The sequence below is a fragment of the Camponotus vicinus genome, unplaced genomic scaffold (genome assembly GCF_025532165.1).
Source record: "Camponotus vicinus isolate PSW18456_S1 unplaced genomic scaffold, iyCamVici1.0 SCAF_5, whole genome shotgun sequence".
NCBI lineage: Eukaryota > Metazoa > Arthropoda > Insecta > Hymenoptera > Formicidae > Camponotus > Camponotus vicinus.
Window position 1 is genome coordinate 19,006,547 of NW_028141977.1, and position 13,156 is coordinate 19,019,702.

Genomic DNA, 13,156 nt, shown 5'->3' on the forward strand with positions numbered 1-13,156 from the left:
CAAATTTGAAATATAAATTTAAGACTTGGAAACAAAAAAAAATTTCCTCTGGAAGTATACATAATTTTTTTTTTTAAGTTTAATATACGTGAAATTTCTTTAAACTCTGTGATAATCTCAATGCAATCATGTTGTAAGTTTTATTTATAATTCCATTAAGATGAGCTCAATTTTGGAAATTTTTATTACATGAATCGTTTCGTTATGAATTCATTAATTCATATATGTTAAATATTTTGTTTTTATCGCGAAATTTTAGTGTCACTAAAATTATACTAATTCCGATCAATTGAGATTTCACTGAAGAATGATGTTTATTAAAGGCTCTCTATTAGAGGGTCTCTAATGTTTATGTATGTCAGAAACGATGTTTATAATATGATTAACGAGAAAGTTACAACACTTTAAGATTGCCAATCGTACGTGACGTTTCTCACGTTTCCTTAGTGGACTCGAGGAACTCCGTGACGTACTGCGGACTTACGGTAAAGAGTTACTCATCCGTTATTGGTAGGGCTGACCTACTTATTGTTACAAGCATTTAACAATCATCTATAAATTAATCGATAATATTATGACAACGTGCATCTTAAAAAAAATTTTATATGAGAAAAAGAACAATCGGAAAACATATTCATGATGATTCGTTGCTGATGTGTCATTCGAGATTATGATCCTGAATCCAGTGTGCGAAAGTATAAAAATTATGCAGGACAATCACCTGGATGACGCAAGGCAAGATCATAAAATGAGTTATTACGCAATGTTAGTGAAAAGTTTCTTAAAAAACATGCTCATATATATTTTTTATTCTCAACATTTATTTTCAATTATAAACATATGAGAATGATATATAATGTACACACATAGCCTTTTTTTATATTCTAAGATCATAGTAATTCAACACAAAAAATAATAATTTATGTGCGATTTTTAATAAAATGTGGAGTCCGTACAGTCCTTGGTAAAATAACATTTTGTACTTAAATAATATTTCATACTTGACGAATATAAAATATGTAACGATTTCGCAATTTATCCCTCTACAATTGACAATAAACTAAAATATTACAAAATATGCATTAAACTTTGACAAGAATTTTCTTTTTATTCATTGTATTTTAATCATAATTTATAAGAAATTAATCTAACCGTTAATAGAGGTTTCCATAGCCTCTCCTATCAATCTTTCAAATTAGTAACATTTTTTGACATGTGCAAGTATACTTAATTAGATATATTATTTAGATATATTATTAAAAATATAAAATTATTTATGTCATTATCTTTTATATTCATTATCATTTATATTATTACCTACGTATAGATATAAGTGTGCACTAAAATATTAAATATTATATTATTATTACTTATTTTCTTCCTTTAGATATATCGCATAATAAATAGCCATAAAAAAATAACTGATGGATGCATGTTGTAATACAACTTCCAACCTGTATCATTTATTTGAGAACTCAGAGATTAACATTGATACTATCGCCATCGCTGTAGCTGAATTGAACAACAGAATTGTACAATTACGAAAGGAAATTATTGCTTTTAAAAACGAAAATGAAATTTATTTAACCGTAACAAGTAACTTACCAAGGTAATAAATGAGAAATTAAAAAAATATTCTTGCCAACAAAATTTTTTGTAAATATACGGATAAATAAATATTAATATATTTGATATAAAATATAAATAATTATAAAAATAATATATAATTAGACGTAATGTTTAAAATTTAAGATAGTTTTCATAAAATCAACTTCAAACTCTCTCTTGTTGAAAAATCAATCTCGAAAATATCATTCGTTAATTTTATTCTTAAAGTATGATTAAATTTTTTATCTTGTCGAATTTTTCCATTTAAAATCATCGAGGTAAACTACAATTCATATGTGTTTTCATGCGTGCATGTTTTATCATCTATTAATGCATGAAAAACGTTTTGATTTCCTAGTCTGACACCATCGGAATTTAACGATTCGACGAAAAACGTGGGAAAACGAACGGGTGCGCGGTACGAGCTGCAAAGAAATTTTAAAGGAGACGATTCGCCAGGCGGCACTGATTTATCCGCTCGTTTATCATTCACGAAACGTGCGCTGGAAGTAAAAGCGACGAACGAGGCGGTCGTATTTAAAGAGGATTATCCGCGTGACGATAAATCAATCGAAGATGATGAACGGCCAAATAGATCGCGCGTGTCTGAAGCGACGGGAATGTATCGAAAGTCCATTTCGGACGCAGAAAAATTCGGGAAAGAAATCGATGGGAAATCGAGAAATATAAGAGATATCGGGGATGTAAGAATTTCATGCGTTGCCGATGAAAAATTAAAGAGACCCAACGAGCATCAAAATGACATCGTTAATAATATGTATTGCGACTATGACACTCCGAATGTTACTGTATCAAAAATTAAAAGGAAAAGGATCTCCAGAGGCGTACAATACTCCTTGATCGGATGTCAAAACCACACCAAGCAATTTCTTCTGAGCTGTTTCGGATCGAAATCGAATGCGAAGAAATATAATTTGACGCAAAAAATGGAGAGGAAGGAAGCTCTATCGGATAAAAAGAAATTTTATATCGGATCACGAAACCAAGCGAACGAATCGTTAGATGCGACAGCAATTAGCAACGAATTTCGTAATGTAAAATTAAATGATACAGATACGAAAAAGGAAAGGTTTGAAAATGGTATGAAGAAAATAGGAAATATTATTTGTGCACGTGGAATGAATCATAAAATATTATTCGTACGATCACAAAATACAGATGGCAATGAGAAACGAAAAAAAAATAACAATCCGAAAAATCATCGTAAAGTAAAAATAAATCCTCTTAAAAAATTGTGGCCGAGTAAAGCTTTAATGCGTAATGATAATCCAAAAGCGCAGCAATACAGATCGTCACGTAACTTCAATATCGCTGATGATTCTGAAAATAATAAAAAAGAGACTGATGAATGCAATTTCGAAAATAATTTAATGAATGGCGTTCGTAAACGCGAGCATGAGCAGAATGTAAATATTTTTGATCGTAAAATAAATTTGAAACGGAAAAAAATAATTATAAATTTTGATAGAGAAAGCATCGCGAATAAAGTGAAAGAAAGATTAGATTCGTGCATCGTTGAATTAAATGGAATTATCGGTGATGCCTGTGTAATATTTGGTAGCGGGGAAAAAGCGCAGCTGAACAGCTGATGAACAGCTGATCGCAGATGTGAAGCATGAGCCGCAAAGAATTTTCAAGAGAAAGACAATTTACATTAATTTATCCGCTTATTCGTTATCTTCACGAAGTGAAAATGAAATATTGGTGATAAACAAGGATTATTTAAAAATAACAAGCAGAAAGAGAGAGAGAGAGAGCAAAATTTCGGCAAAAGCAAGCAACAAATTTTTAGTGTGATAATCCCTCCTTGATAAACATGCATGTCTTATTTCGAGAAAGCTACGGAAATGAAAAAGAAACGATTTATGTAAAATCAGAAGGTAAAATTTGTTCATAGTACCTTCTCTCTCTCTAAAACATCAAGAAAATTACTTTTATATGTACATCGACTAATCGTATATTAATCCGCATGATACCTGTTGGTTAGATGGTTCTGGAGTGAATGAGGTGAGATTTAACTCGACTGAAAAGCAATCCATTTGTTCCCGAATCGTGTCCATTGTTAAAGAGATATTTCTGCCGCAAGGATACCCAGACAGTGTGCATTCTGATTACACGGCATATCAGATATGGGATACAATACAGGTTAGTTCAAATTCAATCAAGTAAACTTTTGATATATGTTTCAATGCATCAATAATAAAGTGATAAAATTCTATCACATAGAAATTTATAAAGAATCTCTCTCTTTTATATTATCCAGTGAGGAATATGATCAATGATTTATGAAGACTGAATTTATATTTTACAGGCTTCTGCGAGTACTATAATGAACACACTTGCAACTCATTCTATAATGATAGGAATAGGAGTTGGAGAGTCCAACGCTACACCTTTGGCAGCAGCAATAACATGGATTTTGAAAAATGGTGCAGGGATGGTCGGTAGTATAATGTTTGCATGGTGGAATGGGTAATGAATAGATTCATGGATACTTTTCAGTACATACTTTTGTTATACATTTATAATTGTAAAATTTGATCAATGTTTAATTAAAATGTTTCTTTCTCTATTATAGAACCAAATTAGATGGACAATGCAAAAAATGGAGGCTATTTGCTGATATTCTGAATGACATGGCAGCTGGAATGGAATTACTTGTGTCATATTTTTCATCATATTCCGTTGTAATTCTGTGTATTTCCACCATTATGAAATCTGTGGTCGGTGTTGCTGGTGGAGCTACGAGAGTAGCATTGACTCAACATCAGGTGAATAATTTATTAATTCAAACATTATAATTTTTGTTAATATTATTTTTCTGTCAGGCAATAAGAAATAATCTGGCTGATGTCGCTGCAAAAGACGGGAGTCAAGAGATGTGTGTAAATCTAATAGCATCATTCATTGGAATCTTTATATTATCTTTGTTCCATGATAGACAGTATGTATCTGTATACATTTATGTATTTTATTATTATATTATTATGCTATTAATAATGATGAAGTTATATACATATAGATACTTAATAGAATTGTATCTCTTCCTGGTGGCAGTCCATCTCTATGCGAATTATTCGGCGGTTAAAGTGCTGTGTTTAGATATACTTAATGAAGATCGCCTGGCCTTAATCATTAAAAATTATATGATAAATGAGCGAATTCCTGAATCAAAGAGACTAAATAAAGAAGAATCAGTATCTCTACTTAGCAATCCTAGTAAGATATTACAACTATGCCCTTTCATCATATAAAAAAATTGTAACAAATTGTGAATATTATTTTCAGCCAAGAGTATATGCGGATTTAATATCAAAATTGGTGTTTCATTTGCAAGTATCTTGAAGAAAAATGTAATTTCATCTATGGAAATGGAATTTTTGTTAAAGTTCTTTGAGGACAGAAAATATTTGATAGCAATAGATGTCAAAAACAGGAATATATTTGTAATTCTTAAAAAGGATATACAAGCCACTGAAATACTGGAAGCATATTTTTATGCTTCCATGTGTGGATTTTACATTTGTATAGCAAAAAAAATCCCGATTGTAAGTAGCAAAAGTGTTCATATATATTTAGTTTTTTATTTGTTATAAATATAGTATAATGTAATTTATTATATAAATATTTTAATGTTACAAAGGATTTATTATTGAAATCTGAAACATCTGAACCATCATACCCATTGCTGAATACATATATTCTTTATAAAAAATTTATGGATTCAAATAGCAATACGCAATTGTCGATACCTATCCAAAGTATCTGTGCTACAGATTTAATTGTCTCTAATGAATATAAAACATTCCTTGAGAATCTGAACATAAATGGTATATATACATAATTGCATTTTTTTTATTTTATTTTTTATTTGCTATTATAAGCATATATAATATAATTGTTAATAATTCCAGGATGGAAAACGGATACAAATTTGTTAGCAGTTGGCGCTTGGAAATTTTCCATGGGTATTGAAGGAGAATAGAAATACAAACTTATTAAAGATAATATATAAAAATAATTAACTCTGAAAAGAGAGTATGTTGTTTATATTAAAATAATATTTCTTTTTCATAATATTGTAGTAAGAAACTAATGATATGATAATAAGAAAAAAAGACTTTAGGAGATATAAATATAAGGAAATTGATAACAAAAAAAAAGACTTTAGGAGATATAAATGTAAGGAAATTGATTTTATATCCAACAATTTATGAAAATATAACATGCCTTTTATTACTGTACAAAATGATATAGATGACTCAAACTAAGACTCCTGTTCTGATCTTGGTCCAGTCTGTGATAGATGTTTTACTATGTCCACCCAGTTCCATCCACGTGGTCTTTCACCTTTGCCATCTGCTTTATTCCATTGTCTACGTTTTTGTGCTTTACTTAAATGTTCCTTTTTGGGCTTTTTTATTGTTTCCTCGACCTTAGATCACATCATTTTACTGTATCTTACTTTACTCTTTCTAGTAGCAATATATTAACATGTTGCACAATATATATATATTTACATACCTGTTGATTCTCATCTGTAATCTTCAATTTACTAGTATGCAAATTTATATCGACGACTGAGTCTGGTTGCATAGACACTAAATCTGCGTAATGTTCTTGGACAGACTGAAATAACGTATAGGTCATAGCACTACCTAACCATTGGTCAGCCTCTGCCTCTATGAGACTCATCACCCTGTCCTTTACCTCTTCCACACTGTATATTCCAATTATTCATCTTTAATCAAAGTAATCGAATGTAAGAATAATCGAGCGGCTGCTTGTCTGCACTTACATATGTTTATTGTAAAATGTATCCATATTGATGGTTGGTTTCTCTGTAGGATATGTCGCACCCCATGATATTTCCAGTAGGAATGATTTCATATCATTATCCTCTCCATACTGCGTAACAATTATTGACATTATCTAAACAATCTATATATAATAATATTTATTTTGACGCGATTGAAGTTGAACGTGTTAAGTAAAATACATTTATGTTGTTTAAAATTGTTTCTTACTCTGTAATTAAAATAGAGCGAGCATATATTGAAACTATGAATGAAGAGAGGAATGAACAGCTATAATCGAGTAGAAATAAGAGTTGCAAAGGATGGAATCTCCTTTACATCCATCTCTTTGTACGCTAAATTATTTCTCAGGATACAAAAATATTTAATCATGACAAAGTTATCCTAAGCAGGAAACGCGAAAGCGATTCTCGCACCTTGTATTGAAATGTCGTGGGTGTCAACTGCTTAAAAGCCGGATCGCCGTCATATATCGAGAGTAATACTTCTCTCTCCTCCTCCTGGAGTTCGGCATCGCTCATCGCCCTTTCCTTGCGAAGTAAATGTTGGACAATCGTGGAACTGCCCTGGACTTGTGCGTGCGATCACACGCGCGAATTTGAGGTTAAAAAGTTGTATAATTTTGTTTTACGCAAACCGCGGCTAGATGGCGCGCGATTCGCTATTTTATCCACGCAGTTCCACGTTCTCTCCTCCAGATGGCAGCGCTCGCGCGATAATTTTGCGCGCAAATTTTCTTAGATTCCCGCCAGAATATTCTCCGCTGATGTTACATCAAACATTACGCGTATCTAGTATCAATTTTGCCACGTATCTGATAACAAAGCTTACCAATTTATCGCAAAATTTGCATTCGCGCAATTATGCAATAATGGATATCGTTGAAGTTTCGTGCAGATTGATCCTACATTTCAAGCGGTTTCATGATTTAACAGCGCAAAGTAGGTAGGTACATTGATAATTTTTGTTTAATTAATTAGCACATTTCCACGATAAAATAAATAGGTTAAAAAGAAAAACATTAAAGTTAGGGAAAACGTACGATATTTTATATGTTATTAGTAAATAATATTTGTTTGCGCTTCAAGAATTACAGTATTTATAAAGTTGTATAAATTATAATGACGATATATGAAATAATAATATAAATATGAACCATGTGTAAATAAACCATGCGCCTGATAACAACATTTTTAAATGTATATAACGTTTTAATATTATATAAATATAATAAATTGATAATAAAATAATAATATCAGCACTTTGCATGACATTTAATAACGCAAAAGTAGATGGTACGTTGTTGATTGTTTTTGTTTAATTAACTAATACATTTCTACGATAAATAAATAGATGTAAAAGATTAAAATTACGGAAAATGTACGATATTTTATACACATCATTAGTAAATATTTGCGCTTCAAATATTACAGTATTTATAAACTTGTATAAATTATAATGACGATGTATGAAATAATAAACATATAACATATAAACTGATAACAAAATAACAATTTATCCAGCACTCTCTTTGCGAATGAGACATTGTAATTTTTTTCTGTTATAGTTAATGCCAGCTGATAAAAGTGATGGATGCAATCTTGGATAAAAAAAAATATTCGAAAAGATGGCGAAATAAAAGAGCAAGTCCTCATCGTTGGTCGCAGAAACGCAGACCTTTTCCAATTGAACGAATCGAGGGATGGCGCGACGACTGCGAGACACGTGCAAGGTAAATTATTTTCCGCAGAATTTAATCGCGCGAGTTATATACGTACAAGCGAGAAGAGAATTGCGTCGAAGTCGCATTTAGAGTTATATGTACCATTTAAACTGGGAGATGTACGATAGCTTTTCGCGTTTCCGATGTCCAGTCGTGGCGCATCGGGCAAAAATGGCCAAGTAGTAACCACCCCTGCTCCCCCTTTCCGCTTGGCCATATGCCATCTCGGTAAATACTGCCGTATCATAACGCGAGCCGGAGAAATGAAGCGAAAAGCGGATAGTGGACCGACGAGGGAGGCGGCGGCAAACGAAAAGTACACGATGTCGCGGATTAATGCGAATTTCCGTTCAAATCTACCCCGTAGTTTCCGTCCACGTATTGTAGAGACGACGATGTTCCGGCCGCGTTTAATCATGTCTCGTTCCAGCATCCTAATCTCTTTTTTATAATCTCTTTACTTATCTAACTTTACTTATCTTTAAAAAGCGAACAAATTTATCTACGCGCTGTTTATACAGCTCTAATATATTTTTCGGTTACATATTTTTTATAAATTATATTGTGAATATCGTAAATGATAATAATAAATCATTTTGGTAGCAATATCTGCATGTTATATTAATTGGCAATTTTCTACCGCTGTTAAAATTTTAAGACTATTGTATTGAAAAGAGATTTTATATATTATAATTTATCCTTCTTATTTTAAATAATGTCTTCTTGCAGTTTATGCTGCAAGAAAAGATCTCTTTACATTTTAATATTAATTTTTTCATTATATACTGATATATATTTAAATAATTTGTAGTTTCCATTACATATTTAATAATCGTGAAATTAATTGGAAAATAGTTTATTTGCATCTCTCTTTGACAATAAATTTGAAACTTGAAATAATTGTAAATTGTAGTAAATAAATGAAACATAAATGAAATGAAATGAAATATAAATGAAATATAAAAAAAACGATAATTATGGAATGCGAGGAACTTATAAAAGTTATATTCTGTGATTTTAGAATGGTTCGATCAATTAGAATAATTAAAATAGAAAGCCAATAATAAAATGTAAAAGTTAATAATATAAAATATAGAAAAAATTCTTGTACTAGTTTAAATAAATAAGATTACATCAAATTCCTCAAGTAATAATGTTACCTTTATATACATATATCATTTATAGAAATCTAGTTTTACATATTTATCATATAATTTTCTATATTTAATAAATACACATTTACCTTCCTCTAAAACAAAGATTTCATTAAAAATATCAAAATTATGATACTGCGTAAACATTATTTAATAAATTTGGAAATTTGAATACGATACAGTTATATATCATATTTATTAAGCAATATTTATTTAGTATTATAATTTTAACATTTTCAATGAAATCTTTATTTTGGAGAAAGTAAATGTGTACTTAAATATAAAAGATTATATAATATAAATATAGTAAACTAGATTTCCATAAATGACATATCTAGAAGCAATATTTTTGCTTGAAAAATTTGTGTTTATCGTAATTATATTTATTTAAACTACTAGTACATGAATTTTGTACTTTACATTTCTGTATTATATTATTAAAGATACGTTAATAAATGTAGATAAATTGCATTCGCTCAATTATTTTACAATTCTCAACGATGCATTTTATCGTCGATTGTTTTAATTTTGATTTAATTTAATTATTCGCACATACGAAGCATAAAATTACAATGTTACATAAGTATATTGCCATTATTATAATATCGCAATATTATAATTCGCATAATATATCGTCAAAGAATTTTAATGCACGCAGCAAGCTCATAAGTTACTTGTCACATTCTATTTTCCACAAAGCAAATTTGGCCCCAATAAAATGTGCGAGTAATTATGTGGTAATTAATAATTATGTCGGCCGGCTGTCAATATTTATGAACGTACGCGCAGAAGTTTATTATATCGCAGCTGGTACGTTTTCTCTTGCTGCAGCATTTTGACGGGCGGAACAATGTCGATGTCATGTGGTATCAAAACGTCTATTAAATCCGCTACACTAGAAATCCATTATGGAAAACTGGGATAGTAAACGATTAGAGCCAAATTTAATGTGTCATGTATTCTCTCTGCGTTTCAATATTTTTATTATTTCATTTCCTCCCTTCTATTGTTCTATTGTTAATACACAACACGATATTAACAGCTGTATTTCCATTTTTAATACATATTTATCGCAATATCTTTTTAATTTTGGCAATTAACGTATCAAAGATTTCTCGAAATTGCGTGGAATATTTGCACGAACGTTCCATCTTATCATTCTATCTAATCTCGCGAATTTTCTTGTCATTATTTACATATTTTTAATTAAAAAAGGGTATTTTTTAAGACATTGCTCCACATACTTGTCGAAAATTCGTCCTAACGAAGCTGCATTTCAATTTTCGATTTTAATCTCCCTCGTGTGTACGCATTTTCTCCCAGTACTCGTCCCACCTCGTTCGATCTTTCTAGTCTCGTAAAAACAACGAGATCTCCATTTCTCGATCGATCGGTCCGACCAACCCGACGCGTAGAGCTTAATCATCATCAGTCCTACCCCGGTTTTCTCCGGTGCGCATCTATGCGGCTTTCGCTCGAAATGCCGGGCGTGTATCTGAAAGGACGGACTGCAGGCGCCGTATCGTCGCGAGCGCATCGATCAGAAAGAATATCGCCGTGTGCTGCCAGTGATTCAGAGCAGCAGTACTTCCCTCGGTAAGTGCCGAGCTTAAAGCTCGCCGCACACCGACGAGACTTACGATACGGGAATATTGCGCGCGAGATAAGCACGAGATATTACATTAGACGATCCCTCCGCGGACATTTGTATTCATAGGGAGAATCGGAAATTTCGAGTATTTGCGTCCTCCTAAATTTACGGATTTTCAATAGCTCGAGAAGGGTCCGTTATTTCGTATATAGAGAAATTTTGTATGGATTTTCAAAAATTATTATGTATTTCATAGTCTTTAATTTTTGAAAATTTTATTTCTATATTTTTCGTTCTTTCGAGGACATTGTTTAAAAAAATTTGTCTTTAGTCTTGCTTCTAGAAAAGCAAAGAGATTCAGTGAAATCTCACTCGTTGCATCGAAAGAAATTTTACCGAAGAATTTTCATGCAAGAAGTTTCTATTTAGCATAATTCCAAGTTAATTACGCAGAATTGTGCAATTTAAATGACTTTAAAATATACTCAATGTTTGTTTACTTATTTAGATCTTACTTGACGGTGTTTTATATAAAATGTATTTCAGCGAGGTAACCGAAACTACCCGCGACCCAATTTCGCAGGAGCTTAAATATGATTTCGTTTCGTTGCGTTTCGAGCGAATTCTAAAGAGCATGTCTGACTTTCTTTCGCTTTAATTTGAAATTCCTTTGAAGTTTATCATCTTTGAAATCCTGCATGCACTTAGAATGACACCAGTGCCACTGTGTGCGACATCCTTAATCTTTACTATCCCGCGGCGTCACATGGCACTGTTAAACTTTGCCATACTTCGTCTTGATAAATTCGCTAAATGGGTAGACATTAGAGGTATGTAATTTAGATATACTACCCTCCGCTACACCTAATCCGCAATTATTACGTACACATCTTATTTTGTAAGTAAATATCATGAGAAAATTACAAAATTTTCATTTTTTCTGTTTTTCTATAATATATAAGTACATATATATCGAATTCTATATTAATATTTCTTTAAAATTTTCATCGCAATCTAATATGCATTGTTGATAACTTTCGCAGTTGACATAATTTTAATGATTTCACTCGAACCAAATATGATAACGAAAGAATTTCAAAAATCTATATTTTTTAAGAAAAGAATAAAACTTTAAATTTTTTTATAACGAAAAATAAGTTGTCAATATTATAACAATATTGACAATATTAGTGACAGCCATATTTAATTACTTAATTCATGTTGAATAAAAAAATTCGTTAAGAATATTTGTTCATTGTTTTCTTCATTTTTCTTAAATACGTATTTGTATTATCTTTTATATGTATATTATTTTATTTATAGATATTTATAAATCTTGACATTATAAAAATTTGACTTGATCGAATATAAAGATTCTATCGAGATTGATTCTTTTCTACACATTTGGAAACGTCTCGATAGAATTCCGTGAAATTTTCAGTTTTCCCCGGTCACGAAAGGGTAAGTCTTGGGAGCCACGTAGATCGTGGCCAACGTGGCTCTTGCTCCGCGGTGGCCTTAACCCTCTCCGGCCTTATCCCTCTCTGCGCGAAGTAACTCATGAAACATGGATCTGAAGTCGCCCTCGAAGAAGTTATACGAAAGAAGCCGACCGCCTGCGTCGTCGTCGGCGGTGATCACCGACGTGACTATGTGCGACGGAATTCCCCGTGCCTCTCCACCTGTTACCAGATCTCGTGCCGCGACAAGAAATCGTTTTTCTGGCGCTGGTGCATTCACGGAAATTAGCGCATTCGCCGATACATGCTCTGCACTCGCCGATGAAAGATGGTACCTGTGCTCTTGTATGAATTTCGGTTCAACAATAATAATTGTATAACACAATTATTTTGATGCATCTCCAAGTGAGAAAATTTGCCGCAAAATTTCCATCAAATTTAGCATTTTATCATTATTTTTTTTATTATTATTTTTATTATTATTTTGACATCATATTATTATATTCTTAATATTATTAATCATGGACGTTATCTTAATAAGCTTCTTAATTGCTATTACTTTTCATCTTGCTATTTTCGTTCAAAATATAGTTTCTCCGGTTGTCATTTTTTCTAACAAGATCCTTCGAAGCAGTTGGCTCCCGAAATAATTCACGTCGCTCATCTAACTTCCTCTTTCGCATACTCCATACGTTAATGACACGTAGAGAGAGAATGAAGCAAAGTGCTATCCGCAAACGCGCGGGAGCATAAAATCAGTCGGCCGACTTCCAACTATTGCG

At 31.7% G+C, this 13,156-nt stretch overlaps 3 protein-coding genes across 6 annotated transcripts; 2 read left to right on the top strand and 1 right to left on the bottom strand.

The window, feature by feature from the left end:
• Positions 1–444: 444 nt before the first annotated feature.
• Positions 445–3,220, top strand: LOC145972332 (uncharacterized). Of its 3 annotated transcripts, XM_083100879.1 has the most exons (4): positions 445–485; positions 617–765; positions 1,388–1,609; positions 1,967–3,220. In XM_083100879.1, the coding sequence occupies exons 3-4, from the start codon at positions 1,425–1,427 to the stop codon at positions 3,216–3,218; spliced, it is 1,437 nt and encodes a 478-aa protein (XP_082957005.1). In that variant the 5' UTR covers positions 445–485; positions 617–765; positions 1,388–1,424; the 3' UTR covers positions 3,219–3,220. The 3 variants fall into 3 exon arrangements, with proteins under 3 accessions (XP_082957005.1, XP_082957006.1, XP_082957004.1); XM_083100880.1 differs by having other exon boundaries at positions 479–735; XM_083100878.1 differs by having other exon boundaries at positions 480–765.
• Positions 3,221–3,225: 5 nt separating this feature from the next.
• LOC145972333 (RUS family member 1) lies at positions 3,226–5,878 on the top strand. 2 transcript variants are annotated; one of them, XM_083100881.1, is made up of 9 exons: positions 3,226–3,509; positions 3,617–3,774; positions 3,941–4,101; positions 4,208–4,400; positions 4,458–4,573; positions 4,652–4,848; positions 4,918–5,177; positions 5,273–5,459; positions 5,544–5,878. In XM_083100881.1, the coding sequence occupies exons 1-9, from the start codon at positions 3,446–3,448 to the stop codon at positions 5,612–5,614; spliced, it is 1,407 nt and encodes a 468-aa protein (XP_082957007.1). In that variant the 5' UTR covers positions 3,226–3,445; the 3' UTR covers positions 5,615–5,878. The 2 variants fall into 2 exon arrangements, with proteins under 2 accessions (XP_082957007.1, XP_082957008.1); XM_083100882.1 differs by lacking the exon at positions 3,226–3,509 and having other exon boundaries at positions 3,623–3,774; positions 3,941–4,073.
• On the bottom strand, positions 5,840–7,055 carry LOC145972336 (RWD domain-containing protein 4). The gene is made up of 4 exons (XM_083100889.1): positions 6,863–7,055; positions 6,428–6,537; positions 6,154–6,349; positions 5,840–6,064 (listed from the first exon to the last, which is right to left on the bottom strand). The coding sequence occupies exons 1-4, from the start codon at positions 6,965–6,967 to the stop codon at positions 5,897–5,899; spliced, it is 579 nt and encodes a 192-aa protein (XP_082957015.1). The 5' UTR covers positions 6,968–7,055; the 3' UTR covers positions 5,840–5,896.
• Positions 7,056–13,156: the final 6,101 nt, after the last annotated feature.